General features: G+C 43.3%; 1 protein-coding gene across 2 annotated transcripts in view; it reads left to right on the top strand.

The window, feature by feature from the left end:
* Positions 1-21,656, top strand: part of LOC141139205 (cysteine-rich venom protein tigrin-like) — a 65,735-nt gene that overhangs the window by 8,540 nt on the left and 35,539 nt on the right. Inside the window, exons 3-5 of one of the 2 annotated variants that reach the window (XM_073625122.1) lie at positions 2,014-2,145; positions 14,813-14,932; positions 16,551-16,641. In XM_073625122.1, the coding sequence (XP_073481223.1) occupies positions 2,014-2,145; positions 14,813-14,932; positions 16,551-16,641 (343 nt within the window). The remainder of the gene's footprint in view (positions 1-2,013; positions 2,146-14,812; positions 14,933-16,550; positions 16,642-21,656) is intronic. The other variant, XM_073625124.1, reaches the window with a different exon arrangement.

Genomic DNA, 21,656 nt, shown 5'->3' with positions numbered 1-21,656 from the left:
TTCATTCTGTTTCTGTATAACCATTTTCAGAAATTCAAATTTCGTATAGAATGAATTCGCATTCAAATAGAAAAGATTAGAATAAAATAGAAAAGAATAGAAAAACATAAGACCAGCATAGAAAAAAATACAATAAATATATATATCTATCTATATATATATATATATCTCTCTCTATATATAACCATCTCCGAAATTTTAGTTTCTTATAAAATGAATTTGAATAGAAAAGATTAGAATAGAGTAGAAGAGAAAAGACTAGAAAAACAATAGAATAAAATATATATATTATATTTTATTCTGTTTTGTTCTATTGTTTGTCTAGTCTATTATTTTCTATTCTAATCTTTTCTATTCAAATTCGAATTCATTCTATACGAAATTCCACTTTCAGAAGCCATCTTCCGAAATTCGAATTTCGTATAGAATGAATAGAATAGAATAGAAAAGAATAGCATAGAAAAACAATGAAACAGAATAGAAATTTATATATATATATATATATATATATATATATATATATATATATATATATATATATATATATATAAAACATCTTCCAAAATTCGAATTTCATATAGACCAAATCAAATTTGAATATAAAAGATTAGAATAGAATAGAAAATAATAGAAAAGAATAGACTAGAAAAACAATAGAACAGAATAGAAGAAAATATAATATATATATTATATTTTCTTCTATTCTGTTCTATTGTTTTTCTAGTCTATTCTTTTCTATTCTTTTCTGTTCTAATCTTTCGAATTCATTCTATACGAAATTCAAACTTCAGAAGCCATGTTCCGAAATTCGAATTTCGTATAGAATGAATTTGAATTTGAATTGAAAAGACTATTATAGAATATAAAATAGAAAAGAAAAGCATAAAAAAACAATAGAAGAGAATAATAAAAAAAAAATTGGAGCTATGTGATGTGAGCCCCGGGAACACTGGAAGTTCTAATGAAAGCTCTTACATCGGGCAATTCAGCTCTCTGCTGATACGGACAGCTCGCCTCTTCCTTTCCTCTCTCTTCCCCTGGCTGGGAGACTGTGCCGGCGGTGCTCTTATCCTCACTGGGCCCCACTCGGCTGCGGGCCCCATAGCGCCCGCATGGGTCGCTATGGTGGTAGTTACGCCCCTGCCTTCATCATTAGAACTATATGCTGTAAGAGAAAGATCAGATCACCCATCTCTAAGTGCTGCAGAATAGTCCCTTTGATAAACCATACCTCCCAATGTTTTGAGATGGGAATGAGGGACACCTATTAGTAAAAGCATGTAGGCATAGGACACGGCCCCTACCACACCCCCTTAAAAGGAGCATTAACCTAAAAAAAAGATTAGTAAACCCACTAGGGGGTTACTAAAAACACTAACACAACAACAACTAAATATTCTATACATACAATTTAACATGATTCAGTACCTAAGCAATATTTTTGCATACATTTTTTTACCAGCAAATAATTTTTCGCTGGTAATTTACACTTATTATTGACTTTTTACTCACTAATGGGTGTTAATTACCAGCGAAAATAAATTTTGCAGAGATACTAAACAGCTTGATATTGTATCAAGGTTTAACAAATCAGGCTAAGGCCCCTTTCACACGTGCGGACAGTATGTCTGTATTTCATCCATCCGTTTTCTGATGAAATACGGACATGCATGCATCCCTACGGGATAGCAGGTGTCAGCGGATGAACATCCGCTGACACAAAAAATATCATCCGTTCCCGCTATGGTCCGATTCTGCAGACGGAGGAAAACCCTATTTTTCTATCCATCTGCAGAGCGGATCGGATGAACACGGACAGACGGGGAGAGCGGAGATCTGACAGGGCTGTTCCGGGTTACCGCCCTGTCATCCGCTGGCTCAGCGGGGATCAACGGAGCGATCCCCGCTGAGCAAGCGGATGTTCACGGGGCGGATCATCACGGATCCGTCCCGTGTGAAAGGACCTGTTCTCCATGTTATCCATGCATTTATTGTAACCTTGGTTGTTCACAGTTTTCAGACCCCTCTGTGGCATTTTTACCACCTATCGAGGAAGAATATAACAATGCAAAACACAATAAAACTGTAAAGAAAAGGTCAGCTGGAAGAGAAGTGAATCTGCCTCCAGACATTGTGCAGAGATCGGTAAGTCAATTGTTTTAGGCTACTTTTACACTGAGGTGCTTTGCAGGCGCTAAAGTGCTAAAAATAGCACCTGCAAAGCACCCTGAAAGAGCCGAGGGCTTTCACACTGGAGCGGTGCGCTTGCAGGACGGTCAAAAAAGTCATGCAAGCCGCATCTTTGGGGCGCTGCAGGAACGGTGTATTCACCGCTCCTGCAGCGCCGCTTCCCATTGAAAACAATGGGGCAGCGCTGCAAACCCGCCGGCAAAGCACCGATGCGGCGGCGCTTTTAACCCTTTTTCGGCCGCTAGCGGGGGTTAAAACCGCCCCGCTAGCGGTTGAATAGCACCGCTAAAATGATGGTAAAGGGGCGCTAAGTATAGCGCCGCTTTCCCGCCAGCGCCCGCCCGCCTCAGTGTTAAAGTAGTCTAATTGTAAAGGCAAAAGTTTCCTGTGGGGAGTCTAAAATGAATAGAATGACCTGTGGACATTATTATAGGGACCTAGAGTCATCTGGACACATCTTTAGTTATTAGTTATCATCTGGAGTCAGAAAAGAAAATGTTTTAGTGAATGGAGAGTATGGATGAGCCAAAATGCCCTGGGTTCAGGGTTTTTTTTTTACCACTACTATTCCTTTATAGTGGTTTTTGAAATTTACAAATGCAGCAATTTAGAAATCAGATGAAAGGTTTAGCATTGGGAAACACTTTTTGAAAGATAAAAAGTGCAATTTATATACAACTATATAGAGCAGACCAAAATGAGAGGAAACAGAATTTACTCTTGGGAAGAAGTATTAAGGGGATATGACCACTTTGTACAATTAAAAGTCTAAATAGTAAACTTGGTACAAAGTTGTTCACTTCAAGGTCATGGCAAGTGAAGCGGGCACACTCTTCTGGAGGGAAAGAAGTTAACAAGGATTTTTTTCTACTTTCTTATACATTTTTCATAATTTTATGTGCTGCCAATCGTTATTTGTTTACTAGTATTTTTTCATATATATTTGTTGTCTAAATTGTGCATTTTGATAGGGGGCATATACATACCTCCCAACATTTTGAGATGGGAATGAGGGACATCTACTAGCAAATGTATGTAGGCATAGGACACTCCCCCTGCCACACCCCCTTAAAGGAGAATTAACCAAAACAAAGTTAAAGCGGGGGTCCACCTATCTATCGTTTTTTTTTTTTTGGAGTTCATTCACAAACTTTTCTTCTCATGATTATCTACTCACATGTTCTGTGTAATAAGTCCGCCTGTGTCCGATTTCGTTGTAAAGAATAACTTATAAAATTCACTGAAGGCGGTTTCCATCTTCATTGTGGGCATTTGAAGCCCACAAGCATGTATTTCCTGGATGCGGTGAATGCTGTGCTCCCAGCATTCACCGAGATGTTGTGATGACGCTGTTGCACAATGCATGCTGGGAAGCCTGAGACTAGCTCCCAGGGGACTGTGGGAGGTCTGGGAGAGGCTAGAAACACGCCTACTCCCATGGGAGGAAAACCAGGAAGTGCTAAGAAGATTAGAAAAAAAAAAGGTAATTACGGCGATTTAAATTTTTTTACACAGCATGTCAGCATCTAGGCAAGGAAGAGAATGCATAGAGATAATGTTCAAAATTTGTGTGGAACCCCGCTTTAAATAAATCCACAAGGGACTTTTTTTACCACTACTATTCCTTTATATTGGCTTTTAAAATTTACAAATGCAGCAGATTAGAAATTAGATGAAAGGTTTAGTACTGGGAAACACTTTATGAAAGATAAAAAAGTGCATCTTATACACAACTATATAGATCAGACCAAACTGAGGGAAAATTGAGGGGGAAAGAGGGACAGAGGGACATTGCTCCAAATCAGGGACAGTCCCTCTAAATCAGGGACAGTTGGGAGCTATGCATATACAATCCTGTGTGTGTGATAGGCAATGATTTACAGACTCAGCAGAAAAACATTGAGTTGTTTTATCCATAGCTCCCCTCTGTCCCTGATCTATATAGTTGTATATAAATTGCACTTTTTATCTTTCAAAAAGTGTTTCCCAGTGTTAAACCTTTCATCCAATTTCTAAATTGCTGCATCTGTAAATTTCAAAAACCACTATAAAGGAATAGTTGTGGTAAAAAAAAACCCTGTTCAGTTATTCTTTCCTCGTAGCTGAGCTCCTCCATGTTGCCTCTCCAGTACCGCAACATCCTTTTTGTGAAATGGTGCACCAAATTGAACTACATATTTAAAGTAGTAGTAAAGTTTAACCACTTACCTACTGGGCACTTTTACCCCCTTCCCGCCCAGGCCAATTTTTAGCTTTCAGCGCTGTCACACTTTGAATGACATTTGCATGGTCATGCAACACTGTACCTTAAATTGATGAACAGAGACGCACTGTACCTCCTGCTGTGAGCCGCAGCATATGTGAATCCAGCCTCCAGTGCGAGCTGTCACTGCTGCTGGGGTTTCTATCTTCACCCGGTTTTCTTTCTCGGTTGGCACACTCTGGTTGTTTGAATGGCCAGGCTGCAATGACATCACAATCGTGGCATGGTGCTCTGGATTCTGTGGCATGCTCGGTGCCCTAAATGCAGAGGATCTTTGCGCACATGCCTGTGACATCATTGGCTATTGCCATTGTAAATATTGCCTAAATCGTGCATATTTAGGAGACGTTCATTGTACCTACAGGTATACCTTATTTTAATCTTACCTCTAGGTACAAAATGGAAGTAGTAGTTTATGATTGCTTTAAAGGATAGGTTCACCTTTGGGAATATGTTACATTTCCCACTCGTTTTTAGCGAGGAACATGTAACACATTCCCAATTCTGCAGTTGCCGCCTGCTGCCCCCCCCCTCCACCCTGTGGCAGCAGTATGGGGAGAAGTTCTCTGTACTAGTTGCCACTATTTGAAAACAGTGTGGCTGTGCGGGGCCTTTGCTCACATGGCCGTGTCATTCAGCCACACAGCTCTGTGTGTCTGAATGAACTACAAGTCCCAACATCCTTAGCAGCTGTTGGCTTGTAGTTCTCAATGAACAACCATGGTGTTGTAGTTCATTGAGTGTCCCTTTCAGGGAGTATCGGCTTACCTGCCGATGTATGGGTAAGCCGATACACTGACAGTGTGCAGGAGACCTGTATGGTATCAGTGATCTGCTGATCACTGGTGCAATGCTTTCCAGGCTACTGCGACAAAAAATAATCAATGCACATTTTTTTACCTGCAAAAAAATTTGCATTTACTGTATTATTTTTTTTTTTTTAAAGTGAACGTATCCTTTAAGATAAGGTCCTACTAATGCTTCATACAGGGCCAAGCCTGTGCCTATTTTTTTTACAAGAAAGTTGCTTGCTCATTGTAGAAACTGCATGTCAGGTCACCTAGAGGCTGGGTGACAGATGCACACCGTTGGAATCAGGAGTGCACCACAAGGCAGTGGACCCTACGGCTGACTGCTGCGGATGGGAGTCCAGGTGGTAAGGAAGGCAGGGCCGCTGGAACACCAACACTGATCCCACCGGGGCTAGAGCGTAGGATTCCCTGGGGCGTGGAGTCTAAGAGCCAGCAGGTGTTCACCAGAGGCTCTAGAGGTGAGGATGGACTGGGCTGCAACTGGCTCCAGGTCGTGGCCCCCAGGGTCCCCCAGCTCACACCCACAGTAGGCAACAGGAGGATAGGGATAGTAAAGGAATAAGCCAAGGTCAGGGCCACAAGCAGACAAGGACAACAGAGTTCACACCAAGGTTCAGGGTCACAGGCAAACAGGGATAGTCGGGGACACGCCAGAGGTCAGGGTCACGAGCAGACAGGAATAGTAGAGAACATGCCAAAGTCGGTAACAGAAACAAACGTAGAGCACACGGCAGGCAGGAACAGGAAGCCAAACACACAAAGGTTGATCAGCAGGGCTGACCTGCAGTGCAGAGGTTAACATAAAGTTCTCTGATAGGAGCTGGGGTGGAGCCATGCTAGAGGAGAGTTAATAAAAGCAGTCAGGTGAGAGACAGCTGGTCTTTGGAGAAGAACACATGGAAACAGGTATGCTGACAAACAACCTCTATTGCATAACCATAACAGTACCCCCCCTCTTACGAGGCCTCCCCCTTCCCCACCTGGGACCAGGTTTAGAGGGGAACTTCAAATGAAACTTCCTCAACAGACGAGGTGCAAAGACCTCAGAAGCCTTAGTCCACGACCTCTCCTCAGGACCAAACCCCTTCCAATGCACGAGGTACTGGAGAATGCCTCTGCAGAGTCGGGAATCCAAAATTTGGCTAACCTCGTACTCCTGATTATCCTCAGAGACTGGCGCTGTGGTAGAGAGAGGACGAGAGAACTTATTGAGAACTAAAGGCTTCAGAAGGGCAACATGGAAGGAGTTAGAGATTTTGAGGCTTTTGGGAATCTGGATCTTGAAACAAACCGGATTCAGTTTAGAAGTTATGGTGTACGGACCAATGAATCTTGGGGCAAATTTGAGAGAAGGAACCCGGAGTTTGATGTTCCTGGTGGAGAGCCAGACTTTGTCTCCTGGCTGAAGAGAAGGCGGCTTACACCTGCGACGGTCAGCAAAATTCTTGAATTTGTTGGCAGCTTTCTGGAGGGAATCATGAACGTCAGCCCACATGGAATTGAATGATTCCTGAACAGTAGCCAAGGCTGGAATGTCAGAAGAACAGGTCATAGGAAGAGGGAGTTGAGGATGTTTTCCATAAACAGTGATAAAGGGTGTTTTCTGAGAACTGAGGTTGACATGATTATTGTGGGAGAACTCTGCCCACGGGAGTAGTGATGCCCAATCATCGTGATGAGCCGAGACCAAGGTACGGAGAAAGACCTCCAACTCCTGATTAACCCTCTCAGTCTGGCCATTGGATTGGGGATGGTAAGAAGAGGTAAAATCCAAGGTAATGTTGAGGGATTTGCAAAAGGCTCTCCAAAAACGGGACGTAAACTGAACACCCCTGTCCGAAACGACATGGGAAGGAACACCATGGAGGCGGAAAATCTCTCGTACAAAAATAGGAACCAAGGCAGAGGCAGAAGGGAGACCAGGAAGAGGAACAAAATGAGCCATCTTGGAGAACCGATCGATTACCACCCAAATGGCTGTATTATTCTCCGACAGTGGAAGATCGGTGATAAAATCCATGGCGATGTGAGACCAGGGCTCCTTAGGAATGAGCAAGGGCACGAGAAGACCAGCAGGGGCTTGTGTGGAAGATTTAGACTGAGCACAGACAAGACAACCTTAACATAATCTTTAACATCTGAGCAGAGGTTAGACCACCAGTAGAGACGACTGATGAGAAGGAAGGATCGGAGGAACCCAGCATGACCTGCCACCTTGGAATCATGTCCCCAATGAAGGATCTTAGCTCTTAGCTCCGTGGGAACAAAGGTCTTGCCAGGAGGAATTTTTGATTCCAGGGTGGTAGAATGGGCAACAATGCATGAGGTTGGAATGATCGGCTCAGGATCAGGGGTGGACTCCCCGTCCAAAGTGTCAAATGACCTAGAGAGCGCATCAGCCCGACCGTTGCAGGAACCAGGTTTGTACGTAATCGTGAATTTAAAACGAGAAAAGAAGAGACTCCACCTGGCCTGTCTGGGGTTCAGACGTTTAGCATTCTGTAGGTATTGTAGATTCTTGTGATCAGTAAAGATCGTAATGGAGTGAGGGGAACCCTCCAAGAGATGATGCCACTCTTCCAACGCCAATTTAATTGCGAGAAGTTCCCGATCACCAATGCCATAATTTCTCTCTGCCTGAGAAAATTTTTTGGAGAAGAACGTACATGGTTGATGTCTCTTCTCAAAGAACTGAAGAAGCACAGCTCCCACCCCCATCGAAGAAGCGTCTACTTCAATAAAAAATGGGTCCTCAGGATTTGGTCTCCTCAAGAGTGGTCCAGAAACAAAGGCCTGCTTCAGATCGTAAAACGCAGAGACAGCCTCGGGAGGCCAGTCTTTGGCATTCGCACCCTTCTAGGTAAAAACGATAATAGGCACGGCAATGGAAGAGTAATTCCTTATGAACTGCCTATAATAATTTGTGAAGCCAAGAAAGCGCTGTGTGGCCTTAAGGCTAGCAGGAAGGGGCCAGTTGGTAATCGCCTAGACCTTTCCGGGATCCATGCGAAGACCCAAACTAGAAACAAAACATCCCAGAAACAGGACCTCAGGACATTCAAAGGAACACTTCTCCAGCTTGGCATAGAGATTATTCTCTCTAAGGCGCTGAAGTACGGTGCAGACATGGTTCCTGTGAGCAAGCAGATTTTCAGAAAAGATAAGAATGTCATCCAGATAGATGACAACAAACTGGTATAGTAGATCCCTGAAGGTTTAATTGACAAAGTTCTGGAACACAGCTGGAGCATTACACAAACCAAAAGGCATAACCAGGTATTCGTAATGCCCGTCCCTAGTGTTAAACGCAGTCTTCCATTCGTCACCTTCCCGAATTCTAATGAGATTGTATGCACCTCTGAGATCCAACTTGGTGAAAATGGAAGCCCCCTTCAATCTGTCAAATAGCTCAGATATTAGAGGTAAGGGGTATCGGTTTTTGATAGTCACTGCATTTAACCCTCGATAGTCGATGCAGGGTCTGAGGGTACCATCCTTTTTAGCAACGAAAAAGAACCCTGCTCCTCCAGGCGACAAGGATTTCAGGATGAAACCTCTCTCCAAATTCTCGGCGACATACTCAGACATGGCCTGGGTCTCTGGAATGGACAGAGGGTAGGTACGACCCCTGGGTAGAGTTGCTCCAGGGACAAGGTCAATGGCACAGTCAAAAGATCTGTGGGGAGGAAGCACCTCAGCAGACTTCTTACAGAACACATCCCGGTAATCGCTGTATGCCGAGGGAAGATCAGAAGATACGGATGTGGTAGCAATGGGAAGTCTCTCCTTGGGGACCACCTTGAGAAGACAGGAAGAGAAACACGAAGGGCCCCAAGCCAGGATCTGCCCAGAGACCCAGTCCACATGTGGAGAGTGGAGCTGTAGCCAAGGAAGGCCTAATACAATGGGGGTAGAGGCCTTGGGTAGAATGAGGAAGGAAATCCACGCCTGGTGGAGTATCCCTACCGACATCCTAATAGGTAGCGTCTGGAAACGGATAGGGCCACCTGGGAGCACAGTGCCATCAATTGCCGAGATTACCAGTGGTGTAGCGAGGGGAGAAAGGGTAAGCTTCATGGAAGAAGCAGTTCTCCAATCCATAAAATTGCCGGCAGCCCCGGAGTCCAGATATGCTAGGACCGATTGAGGAGAAGGGCCTACATGGAGGAACACTGGAAGAAGAAGACGAGAAGGTGATGTTTCTGGGTCCAATACTCCACCTGCTAAATGTATTAGACCCGAGCGTTTCCCGGACGAAGCGAGCAGGAGTCACGAAAATGACCCTTGCCCCCACAATAAAGACACACGCCCAGAGTTCTGCGTCTAGCACGTTCTTCGGGGGTTAGTCTGGTCCGGCCCAGCTGCATAGGTTCCTCAGCAGGCAGAGGATGCTCCACAGGGCGACGAGAGAAGAGTTCTGGCTGCCTAGGACCTAGAGGGTGCTGGCTTCTTTTTTCTAGGGACCTCTCCTGGAAACGAATGTCAATCTGATTGCACAAAGAAATGACATCGTCCAGACCGGCGGGGATGGCTCTTCCTGCTAATTCGTCCTTCACTCGGTCAGAGAGGCCATGTAAAAAGGTTGCGACCAGGGCCTCATTGTTTCAGCTCAATTCAGCTGTGAGGATACGGAACTGAAGCGCATATTGTCCCACTGAACAAGATTCTTGGCGAAGGTGTAAAAGGGCACTAGCCGCTGAAGAAACCCAAGCTGGCTCCTCGAAGATGTTACGAAAAAGCTTCAAGAAGTCGGACAGGCTGGAAACCACCGGGACATTCTTCTCCCACAGGGGGGCAGCCCAAGCTAAAGCTTCACCAGAGAGGAGGGAAATTGTATAGGCTATCTTAGCCCGATCAGACAGAAAGTTTTGTGGCTGGAGCTCAAAATGAATGGTGCATTGGCTGAGGAAGCCCCTGCAGGCCTTGGAGTCCCCAGAAAAACGGGACGGAGCTGGCAGTGAATATGAATGTGTGGCTGCAACTGGTGCGATAGGTGCAGTTGCTGATTGCACTTGAGGCTGCAGGTTCAGGTTTCCCAAGGAGGCCTGGAGCTGCTCGAAGCGGGAAGCCAGATCCTTAAGGAATCGCATCACCTGAGTCTGATTAGATTCCTGGGCCTCGAGTCTGCGAACTATGCCCTGCAATGGATCGGCTGCAGGAAGCGGCACGTTAGCCGGGTCCATGGCTGATCAAACTGTCAGGTCACCTAGAGGCTGGGTGACAGATGCACACCGTTGGAATCAGGAGTGCACCACAAGGCAGTTGACCCTATGGCTGACTGCTGCGGATGGGAGTCTGGGTGGTAAGGAAGGCAGGGCTGCTGGAACACCAACACTGAGCCCACCGGGGCTAGAGCGTAGGATTCCCTGGGGGCGCTGAGTCTAAGAGCCAGCGGGTGTTCACCAGAGCCTCTAGAGGTGAGGATGGACTGGGCTGCAACTGACTCCAGGTCGCGGCCCCCAGGGTCCCCCAGCTCACACCCACAGTAGGCAACAGGAGGATAGGGATAGTAAAGGAATAAGCCAAGGTCAGGGCCACAAGCAGACAAGGACAACAGAGTTCACGCCAAGGTTCAGGGTCACAGGCAAACAGGGATAGTCGGGGACACGCCAGAGGTCAGGGTCACGAGCAGACAGGAATAGTAGAGAACACGCCAAAGTCGGTAACAGAAACAAACGTAGAGCACACGGCAGGCAGGAACAGAAAGCCAAACACACAAAGGTTGATCAGCAGGGCTGACCTGCAGTGCAGAGGTTAATATAAAGTTCTCTGATAGGAGCTGGGGTGGAGCCATGCTAGAGGAGAGTTAATAAAAGCAGTCAGGTGAGAGACAGCTGGTCTTTGGAGAAGAACACATGGAAACAGGTATGCTGACAAACAACCTCTATTGCATAACCATGACACTGCATTCTATTAGGGTTGCCACCTGTCCAGGATTCAGTCCAGGTTTTGAATCTTGTGTATGGGTTTCAGGTGGACTGAAACCTGGACACATTATTCAGACCAGGCTGGATAGTCACACACAAATTTGTTGCCATCTGGGAGTTTTGGGCGGCTGTCTGGGGGCAGGTTCGGTATCACTGGGGGCAGGGTGATGATGTCAGCAAGAGCAATTTGTTTACACCCACTGTTCACTATGCACACCACATTACTTCTCTCTTTGGGGCACCCAAAGATGTCCCAGGTTGCTAAAGTGTTTGGGTTTGGCTTGAAGAAAAGGTGGCAACCCTACATTCTATACCTGTCTAAATTGTGCTAAGAAGCTGATTTGGAAAGTATGCTGTATCAGTGGTCAAAACTTCCAACTGTAGCGTATTTGGGGAGTCTGTCCTGCTTTTTGAATTAAAGCTAAACTCCAGCTTTTGATGCACTTTACATAGTTTGTTTAGGCCATCTTGGGCCAAACTATGTGCCTCACTAACATGTGAGGCCGCTGGATGTACGGTAAAAACTGTATATAGATGAGGCTACATACAGCATTCCTCACTGTGTTCTGGGTGCGAGCCGAGATTTCCTGTCTCATACCCGGAAGACAGTAGAGTCTATCTGATTGGTGCTCAGCCATTCAGAGAAAGCAATGTACTCCAACAATGAATACAAAGTTTCCTCTGAATAGCTGAGTCAAAGAGGCAGGCTGATGATGTCACAACCTCTGACTCAGCCAATCAGAGGAAGCTTTGTATTCATTGCTTGAATACAATTCTTTCTCTAAATGGCTGAGCAACGATCAGATAGACTCAGATAGACCTTATCTGGAATATGCAGTTCAGTTTTGGGCACCAGTTCTCAAAAAGGATATCAGGGAACTGGTGAAAGTGCAGAGAATGGTAACCAAACTGATAAGAGGCATGGAGGAGCTCAGCTATGAGGAAAGATTAGAGGAACTGAATTTATTCTCTCTTGAGAAGAGGAGATATATAAGGGGTCCATATGGTGAACTTAGTGTTGAGTTATAAGGTCATCACAGAGGACAAGGGGTCACGCTTTATGTTTAGAGGAAAAGAGATTTCATCTCCAAATACGGAAAGGTTTCTTCACAGCAAGAGCTGTGAAAATGTGGAATAGACTCCCTCCAGAAGTGGTTCTGGCCAGCTTAGTAAATTGCTTTTAAAAAAGGACTGGATTCTTTCCTAATTGTACAGAATATAAATGGGTACTGACATTTATAGGGAAAGTTGATCCAGGAAATATTCGTTTGCCTCTCGTGGGATCAGGAAGGAATTTGCTGCTGTAGCAAATTGGGTCATGCTTTGCTGGGGTTTTTCGCCTTCCTCTGGATAAACTGTGGGTATAGGATTGTATGGGTTTTTTTTTTTTGTTTGTTTTTTTTTTTTGGTTGAACTAGATGGACTTGTGTCTTTTTTCAACCTAACTATGTAACTGTGTTGGGGGGATAATACAGGAAGTCGCGTCTAGAAACCGGAATACAGTATGGTATGCTGTATGTGGTCTCAGCTATATACAGTTTATACCGCACATCCAGCATCCTCACATGTTAGTGAGGGACATAGTTTGTTTGGACCAAGCTGGCCCAAATTAACTATGTAAAATGTATCAAATGCTGGATTTCAGCTGTAAAATTCACTGTCCTCTTTTCTTCTCATTTGTCTTTTTTTTTTTTTTTTTAAGTCTAATGTACTATTTAACCACTGATAGAATTATACTGCACTAAACATTTATCCAATCTTTAAATGATCGCATTTGTTATTTTGAAAGGCCAGTATAAGGCCTCCTGCATACAGACACCTAAAAACACCAAGTTTTTTTCAGGTATTTTTTTTTTTTTTTTTTTAGCAATCTAAATACAGCCTATTGTTTTTATTGGGCCTGTACACAGAGGTGTGTAAACGTACACTGTGTATAGATTAGTAAAAAAAAAAAAAAAATCTGTGTTGCTGGCCACACTTCCATGATTAAAAAAAGCTAGAAGGAATTTTATGTGTGTATGCATGTGCATGTACTCGTAAATATGTGCATGTGCTATACACCCCATCCTCACTTTTTTTTTTCTGCCAGGAATATCTGATGTTCAAACATCAGTTCCGTGTGCAAGTACCCTAAAGATAAGAAGTGGTAGAAAATCGTTTTTCGAATCAAAATTTAATTTTCGAAGATTCGAATGTATACGAATTTCTGAATGGACATAGTAACGAATGTCAACAAATCCGAAAACAAAATATATATCGAAATGAATGAATGCATTTGTTTTATTCGGATGACATCACAGGATGCGATAATAGTTCGGGCCCAAGGGGAAATAAATTAAATTTTCATATTAATTTGATAATTCGAATTCAGATAACGAATGGATCCTTGAATTTTGTTCCATTCTCTGATTCGGATGCACATGACGCCAGTCGATATTGTCCAATCAGCTCATGCCATTAGTCTTGGTGGATTGGACTAGCGTCCGAAAATATCGAATCCTTTCCGAATCGAATCTGTCCGATTGGATAATACATTGAATATAAAGCAATCTTCCATAAAAACCGCAACATTTTTCAAATACACCCAGACTAATGAATATACGAAACGAATGCCAAAGATACCAAACGAATTCTGAAAACCAATCGGTTAAACGTAACAAATGTGATGAAACGAAACTCTTCAATGAAGGGATGCATATGAAATGAAACAAAATGAATCAAAAGTTTCCGACGAGCACATGTCTAGTGAAAAAACACTTGTGGGTTTAACCAGTCATTTTTGCTTATGAATTCATCACGGTTCCAGTAACTGGGTGTAGGCGGAGTGTGTCTGGTTTTCCCAATCTGAGAGAGACCGCACACACACACAGTCCGGGAAGTTGTATAATATCTATATAAGCTTAAAAGAGGTCTTTGGAGAAAGTAACTATAGGCACTGGTATTCAAGTAACAAACCGTAGGATGTTCACACAGTTTCAATGTAGACTTAGTAAGGCACAGTATTCCAACAGTATATTACTCAGTAATGACACGTTATTGTAGAAGCATATTACTTGGCATTGCTGTGGTATAACACTCCGTAATGCACAGTAATGCATGTTAGCCAGAGGATGGCTTTTGCAGGAGAGGTGGTAATTTAGAGTATACATTTGTTGTACTCTATGTTGCTGAAGAGACACCTCAATTTTCTGCTCCGGTAAGTCTGTGGAGAACAAGTGGTGTCCCTGCGCTGGCTCTACTCGATCAGGGACCTCACCCTGCTCTAATAATTCGCCCTGACAAATGGCGTCTCTGTTCCTCACCTATTTACTTGCTCCAGGTGCACCCAAATTGTGTGGGCACCCTACTTTATAGAGTCCCACACCAACATGGCTGCCAGAGGTCCTCAGAAAATGTTGCGCACCAACAGACAGCTGCAACCTCTATGACAACTATGGAATCTCTCAAGGAACAATTTCCTCTAAAGATTCAGCCTCCTCAATATAGTGGCACAGCGCCACCTACTGGATGGAGGCCGAATTGCATCTGCCTACAAGGAGGGGACAGGAAGGCGTCCTTATAACTGTTTCTATTATTTGTGTAATGAAAATGACTGAATGTGATGACTGAAACTCTTTCAGGGTACTGATCCAGCAGCTAAACTGTCAACTAAGATGGAAGCCAACCGAATGGAAGCTCTCAATGAAATAAATATATGTAGAAGGGAAGCGAAACCAACTCCGTGCAACATGGCAGAAGCGGTGAGAATGTTTTTTAATGCTCAAAAAATTCCTTGCTGAATAAAGTATGAAGGCTGCCACTGCTAACCTCTTCTTCTGAAAAGGCTAATTGAATGGCTGTCATGCAATTTTATTGGTTCCAATACATTGAGTGATTGCTTCAAAACAAGTGTAAAGATTGGGAGTTGTACCTGTGCTCTGACTTCGTTAACTTCCGTTTTCCAGGGAAGGCTCAACAAATATTGAATTCAGAAGCATACAGTCAACTAGCATTTTTAGAAGGTCATCAGCAATGACAACTTACCATTTCTCACATTTAAAGCGCTTGTGTTATGCTGTATGAGAATTATGGGTATTATGAAAGCGTTTTATTCCCAATGTGCTGTGACTGAACTAGAATGTATGTTCACATAACCCCAAAGACACAGGGAATTTCAATTTCCATTACAATCTATGAAGTGCTTCACATTAGAGCCCAGTCACACCATTGCATTGTTCCTGCTCTAAAATACCCCAAAGTTGAAGGACAAAAATATTTCTGTTATTATCTGTGAAGCTCTTCACATCAGTATGTTGCATTATAGTACACTACAGTGTGTTCTTGAAAATCCATTGGAGATCCACCCTTTTTGTCAATGAAACGAATTGGCTTGAAGGATCTTCAAGGAAGACCCACTATGGGGAGGCTGACAGTAAGGCTTAACTTTTAATACATACAGTATGACTTTTCCAGGATGCACCTGAGCACTACAAAAGGTGTGTGTGGGCATGTCTAAGTGTCTGCTTTCCACTCTACCTGTCATTTGCCCTATGCCAAAAGGTTATAGTTAAAGGTTATAGGGAGTATTTTATGTGAGGGTTTGAACTGAAGAGGACAGTGTTATGCCTAGCCCATCTGGTGGGTCTTCCCTGAAGGTCCTTCAATCCAATTGGTTTTGTTGACCAAGAGGGAAAATCGTCAATGGATTTTCAAAAACACAAAAGGGTTGTGTAGAGGTTAGAGGGAGGATCGGTGTTATGTTTACAGACAGATACTGTTAGGATTATAGAGAGGTTTGGTATTGATATAGAATTAGTATTAAGGTACAGGGAGGGTTATTGAGGATTAGCTTAGAGTTACAAGGAAAGGGAATGGAAGGTTAATGTTAGGGAAACAAGGGGGTTGAGTGATTAAAGTGTCAGGGATGCAGGAAGGTTTAGTGTTAGGGTTACAGGGGGATCATCTGAAGGTAAGTGTTAGGGTTACAGAGTGGGTTAGGTTGAGCGTATGTGTAAGCTTTACAGGTAGGACTAATACGAGGGGCACCGGGTGCTGGGAGCTCTTTGTTGTAGACTGTGAAAGCTAATCTCTTGTTGCATTGAAGGTCAATGTATCACTCCTGGTATCTTATGAGTCCCTGAATTGAGTTTTGGAGCTCCAATTAAAATTAAAAACAACTCTAAATAAATGACATTTAAATATTTGCTCATTTTAATTACTGTTGGTTGATGCCTAAGGTGATGGCTTTGATTGCAAGAAGACGTTGTGTTATTCTGTACAAATGATTCTATTAGTAGTGGTCCATTAGGTATAAGTTTTAACTCTTGAAAGAAAAAACATGCTCCATTAGAATAACAACAGTGTGTTGTCCTTCTTTAGGTATGGAATACGGAGGCTGCAGATTTGGCTTTAAATTATGCAAAAGTTTGTACTACAGAGCACAGCGCACTAGCAACAAGAAGACTGTCAAGTAAGTTGCCTGATGTTAACTTATGAATGTATATAAATTATATGCTAAAAAACTGACCTGTGCTGGACAGGACCATGTTGGGATAGCTAGTAAGTCAGGTTTTAAAGAGGAACTCCACCCAAACATTTTATATGGTGGCAGATGTTTCCCATTTAAATATACACAGTGAGCATTGACTACCTGCATAGTTTTTAAAACTTTTTTTAGAGTGGGCAACAGATAGAAACACAAAGGTCAAAGATACCTTCATAGCTGCATTTGTCCCAATAGGGCATTTTCTGTGCAGTCACCAGGACTGGGAGGGAGGGAAAATCTCTCCAATAGAAACACAGACAGCCTGAAACCTGACCGATTTTCAAACTCTTCCTCATCCTCACTAGAAAATGAATAGGGTCTGTTTTGGAGTCCACTTACATTTTTATCTTAGCATTAAATCTATATGCCAGGCTGTCAAGGGCACAAGCTCATGATGACTAGCTATCTGGGGAGAGGATTTTGTTTTATGTAGGAGGGAATGAGGGAAAACTGTCAGAAATATTTGCAATCCACCAGTTTAGGCCAGCTCCATGTCAGTCACCCTGTCCATTTCTCATGCTCCTCAATTTATTGAGATATGGATGTGGACTGAATTTTAGCCTGTGGCCAATCAAGCCTGGGATGTCCCCCCCCCCTCCTCAGCCCAGAGGATGGTTCTGCATTTTGAAGTGACCAGGATTAAATGGGCCATAAATGTTTCTGATGGCTGGGTCAGGGATAGGATTTTGTATCAGTCCGATCGCAACAAGACCAATCACTGCTTGACTGTTGCAGTCAGGCACCATACAACCATTTTGTGGATCTCCCATAAGTTCTATGCACAGTACATATACCATTTCATGCAGTCAGGTCCATAAATATTGGGACATCAACACAATTCTAATTTTTTGGCTCTATACACCACCACAATGGATTTGAAATGAAACAAACAAGATGTGCTTTTAACCGCAGACTTTCAGCTTTAATTTGAGAGTATTTACATCCAAATCAGGTGAACGGTGTAGGAATTACAACAGTTTATATATATGCCTCCCCCTTTTTAAGGGACCAAAAGTAATGGGACAGATTAACAATCATCCATCAAACCTTCACTATTTAATACTTGGTTGCAAATCCTTTGCAGTCAATTACAGCCTGAAGTCTGGAACGCATAGACATCACCAGACGCTGGGTTTCATCCCTGGTGATGCTCTGCCAGGCCTCTACTGCAACTGTCTTCAGTTCCTGCTTGTTCTTGGGGCATTTTCCCTTCAGTTTTGTCTTCAGCAAGTGAAATGCATGTTTAATCAGATTCAGGTCAGGTGATTGACTTGGCCATTGCATAACATTCCACTTCTTTCCCTTAAAAAACTCTTTGGTTGCTTTCGCAGTATGCTTCGGGTCATTGTGCATCTACACTGTGAAGCGCCGTCCAATGAATTCTGAAGCATTTTGCTGAATATGAGCAGATAATATTCCCTGAAACACTTCAGAATTCATCCTGTTGCTTTTGTCAGCAGTCACATCATCAATAAATACAAGAGAACCAGTTCCATTGGCAGCCATACATGCCCACGCCATGACACTACCACCACCATGCTTCACTGATGAGGTGGTATACTTTGGATCATGAGCAGTTCCTTTCCTTCTCCATATGCTTCTCTTCCCATCACTCTGGTACAAGTTGATCTTGGTCTCATCTGTCCATAGGATGTTGTTCCAGAACTGTGAAGGCTTTTTTAGATGTCGTTTGGCAAACTCTAATCTGGCCTTCCTGTTTTTGAGGCTCACCAATGGTTTACATCTTGTGGTGATCCCTCTGTATTCACTCTGGTGAAGTCTTCCCTTGATTGTTGATGTTGACACACATACACCTACCTCCTGAAGAGTGTTCTTGATCTGGCCAACTGTTGTGAAGGGTGTTTTCTTCACCAGGGAAAGAATTCTTCTGTCATCCACCACAGTTGTTTTCCGTGGTCTTCCGGGTCTTTTGGTGTTGCTGAGCTCATCAGTGCGTTCTTTCTTTTTAAGGATGTTCCAAACAGTTGATTTGGCCACACCTAATGTTTTTGCTATCTCTCTGATGGGTTTGTTTTGTTTTTTCAGCCTAATGATGTCTTGCTTCACTGATAATGACAGCTCTTTGGATCTCATATTGAGAGTTCACAGCAACGGATTCCAAATGAAAATAGCACACTTGAAATGAACTCTGGACCTTTTATCTGCTCCTTGTAAATGGGATAATGAGGGAATAACACACACCTGGCCGTGGAACACCTGAGCAGCCAATTGTCCCATTACTTTTGGTGCCTTAAAAAGTGGGAGGCACATACACAAACTGTTGTAATTCCTACACCGTTCTCCTGATTTGGATGTAAATACCCTCAAATTAAAGCTGAAAGTCTGCAGTTAAAGCACATCTTGTTTGTTTCATTTCAAATCCATTGTGGTGGTGTATAGAGCCAAAAAGATTGGAATTGTGTCGATGTCCCAATATTTATGGACCTGACCGTATGTACACATACCCCAAAAATGTGTATGATTGGACGGAATTACTTTCCTCCCTTCTTAACTAATAATTTAGTTTTTACGAGAGATAAAATAGATTCCTCTGTTCATTGACATAAATCAGTTGTGGGTAGACAGTTCAGGGCCTTCTAGGTGTATAGGCCTCAGCTCCTGCTGGGCTTGTAGACAAAATGGCTAGGACTTCCTTTTGAGGCTCTGGGAGGCTCTCCACCGATACAGAGATGTGAAAATGTTATTGGCATATACAATAAGTGTCAGTTCTGGTCAACAGACGTGCTTTTTCCTTTCAACTTGTAATTTTGGCCCATCTGTCTAAGACTGATTAACGAATTAAGAGAATACTGCATCTTTAAAACCACTGAATTAAAATATGGACAATCATACAACTTTTACATTTATGTTACACAGGCTACCATACTTCACATATCCGCATGCATGCCATTAATCTGGCCTCCATAAATGGCACACTCTAAAGCCAGGTATACACGGGCTGAATGTCGGGAAACATTGGCCGGTGTATATTCTGTTGAGCGTGCAAGCTGAAAAACCAGCAACTGGTCGACTCCCGATCAGAGCTCTCAGCCAACGGCAGAGAGTGTTGATCGAAGTGTTCTGGCAGGGGGGCCGTCCCCCTGTCAGAACACAACAACTCAGCGAGGGGGGAGATCACTGCACTAATATCGGCTCAATAGTACAGCACCTCCAACCGGAGCTGATGAGGTTTTTTTTTTCGTTCAGCCCGCTGGGTTGTATGAAAAAAATCTTGTGGTGTGTACCAGGCTAAAAGCTGACCACACACTGTATACTAATTGAAAGGTTTGTTTTGAGTTTGTCCCCTAGTGTAGGGAAATTATACAATCAAATTGTATACTGGTGTGGTTGTAAAGCCTCAAGGTTTTTCACCTTAATGTATAGAATGCATTAAGGTGAAAAACCTTCTGTGCTGCAGCTCCCCCCAGCTGTAATGGACGCAGCAGCGGGACTCTGGAGCCAGCCAGCACTGTTTCTCCCTAGGGAAAGCGGATTTCTGTGGGAGTACCAGATGAAGAGGAGGGGCCTAGAGTGCAGGCAGTGCCTGGAGCACAGGAGGGGCCTGGAGTGCAGAAGAAGAGGATCTGGGAGGGTAGAGAGGGTAAAAAAGGGGGAGGGGTATGCCTATATATCAAGAATAATGTACAAGTGAATGTAAGAGATTACATCACTAAGGGAGCTAGGGAGGAGGTGGAATCCTTATGGGTAGAGCTCCAAAGGGATGAAGTTAAGGGGAAAATATTACTGGGAGTATGCTATAGGCCCCCTAACCTGAGGAAGGAGGGGGAGACAGATCTCCTATCACAAGTTGGATTAGCAACAAGGATGGGAAGTGTTATAATGGGGGATTTTTATTATCCAGACATAGACTGGGCGGAGAGAACCACACAATCGTCTAAGGCTCGCCAGTTCCTAAATGTCTTGCAGGACAATTTCATGGTTCAGATGGTAGACGCACCAACTAGAAATAAAGCGTTACTGGATCTACTGATTACCAACAATACAGACCTGATCACAGATGTGGAAATACGGGGCAATTTAGGAAACAGCGATCACAGGTCAATTGGCTTCAGTATAAATCACACAAATAGGAAACATATGGGGAATACAAAGACACTGAATCTCAAAAGAGCCAACTTCCCTAAACTACGAACCTTGTTAGAAGGCATGAATTGGGATAAAATCTTAGGAACAAAGAACACGGAGGAGAGATCGGTTTGCTTTAAGAGCATATTAAATAAGGGCATTAGCCAATGCATCCCATTGGGTAATACATTTAAAAGAGCGAACAAAAGTCCTGGATGGCTTAACTCCAATGTAAAAATGCATATAAAAGCAAAGAAGGCCTTCAAAAAATACAGGGTTGAGGAAGGACATCTGGTTACAAAGGATGGGGAGATAGCGAAGGTATTGAATTTATTCTTCTCCTCAGTCTTTACGAGGGAATCGGGGGGCTTCAGTAACCAAAACTGCAGTGTTTATCCTTATGACACATCACAGGAAGCACCTCCATGGTTAACAGAGGACAGAATTAAAATTAGACTTGGGAAACTTAACATTAATAAATCACCGGGGCCAGATGGCTTGCATCCGAGGGTACTTAGGGAACTCAGTCAAGAAATTGCCAGGCCATTGTTCCTAATTTTTACTGACAGTCTACAGACTTGAATGGTACCAGGTGATTGGAGAAAAGCCAATGTAGCACTAATATTAAAAAAGGGCCCAAAATACATCCCTGGGAATTACAGACCAGTTAGCCAAACATCAATAGTATGCAAGCTCTTGGAGGGGGTGATAAGGGACTATATATATAAGATTTTAGTAATGCGAACGGTATCATTGCAGTAATCGGCATGGATTCATGAAGAATCGTTCTTGCCAAACCAATCTATTAACCTTCTATGAGGAGGTGAGTTTCCATCTAGATAAAGGAAGACCCA

This window comes from Aquarana catesbeiana, linkage group LG04 (assembly GCF_042186555.1).
Source record: "Aquarana catesbeiana isolate 2022-GZ linkage group LG04, ASM4218655v1, whole genome shotgun sequence".
NCBI classification, from domain to species: domain Eukaryota; kingdom Metazoa; phylum Chordata; class Amphibia; order Anura; family Ranidae; genus Aquarana; species Aquarana catesbeiana.
This window is presented reverse-complemented; position numbering and strand designations above follow the sequence as displayed.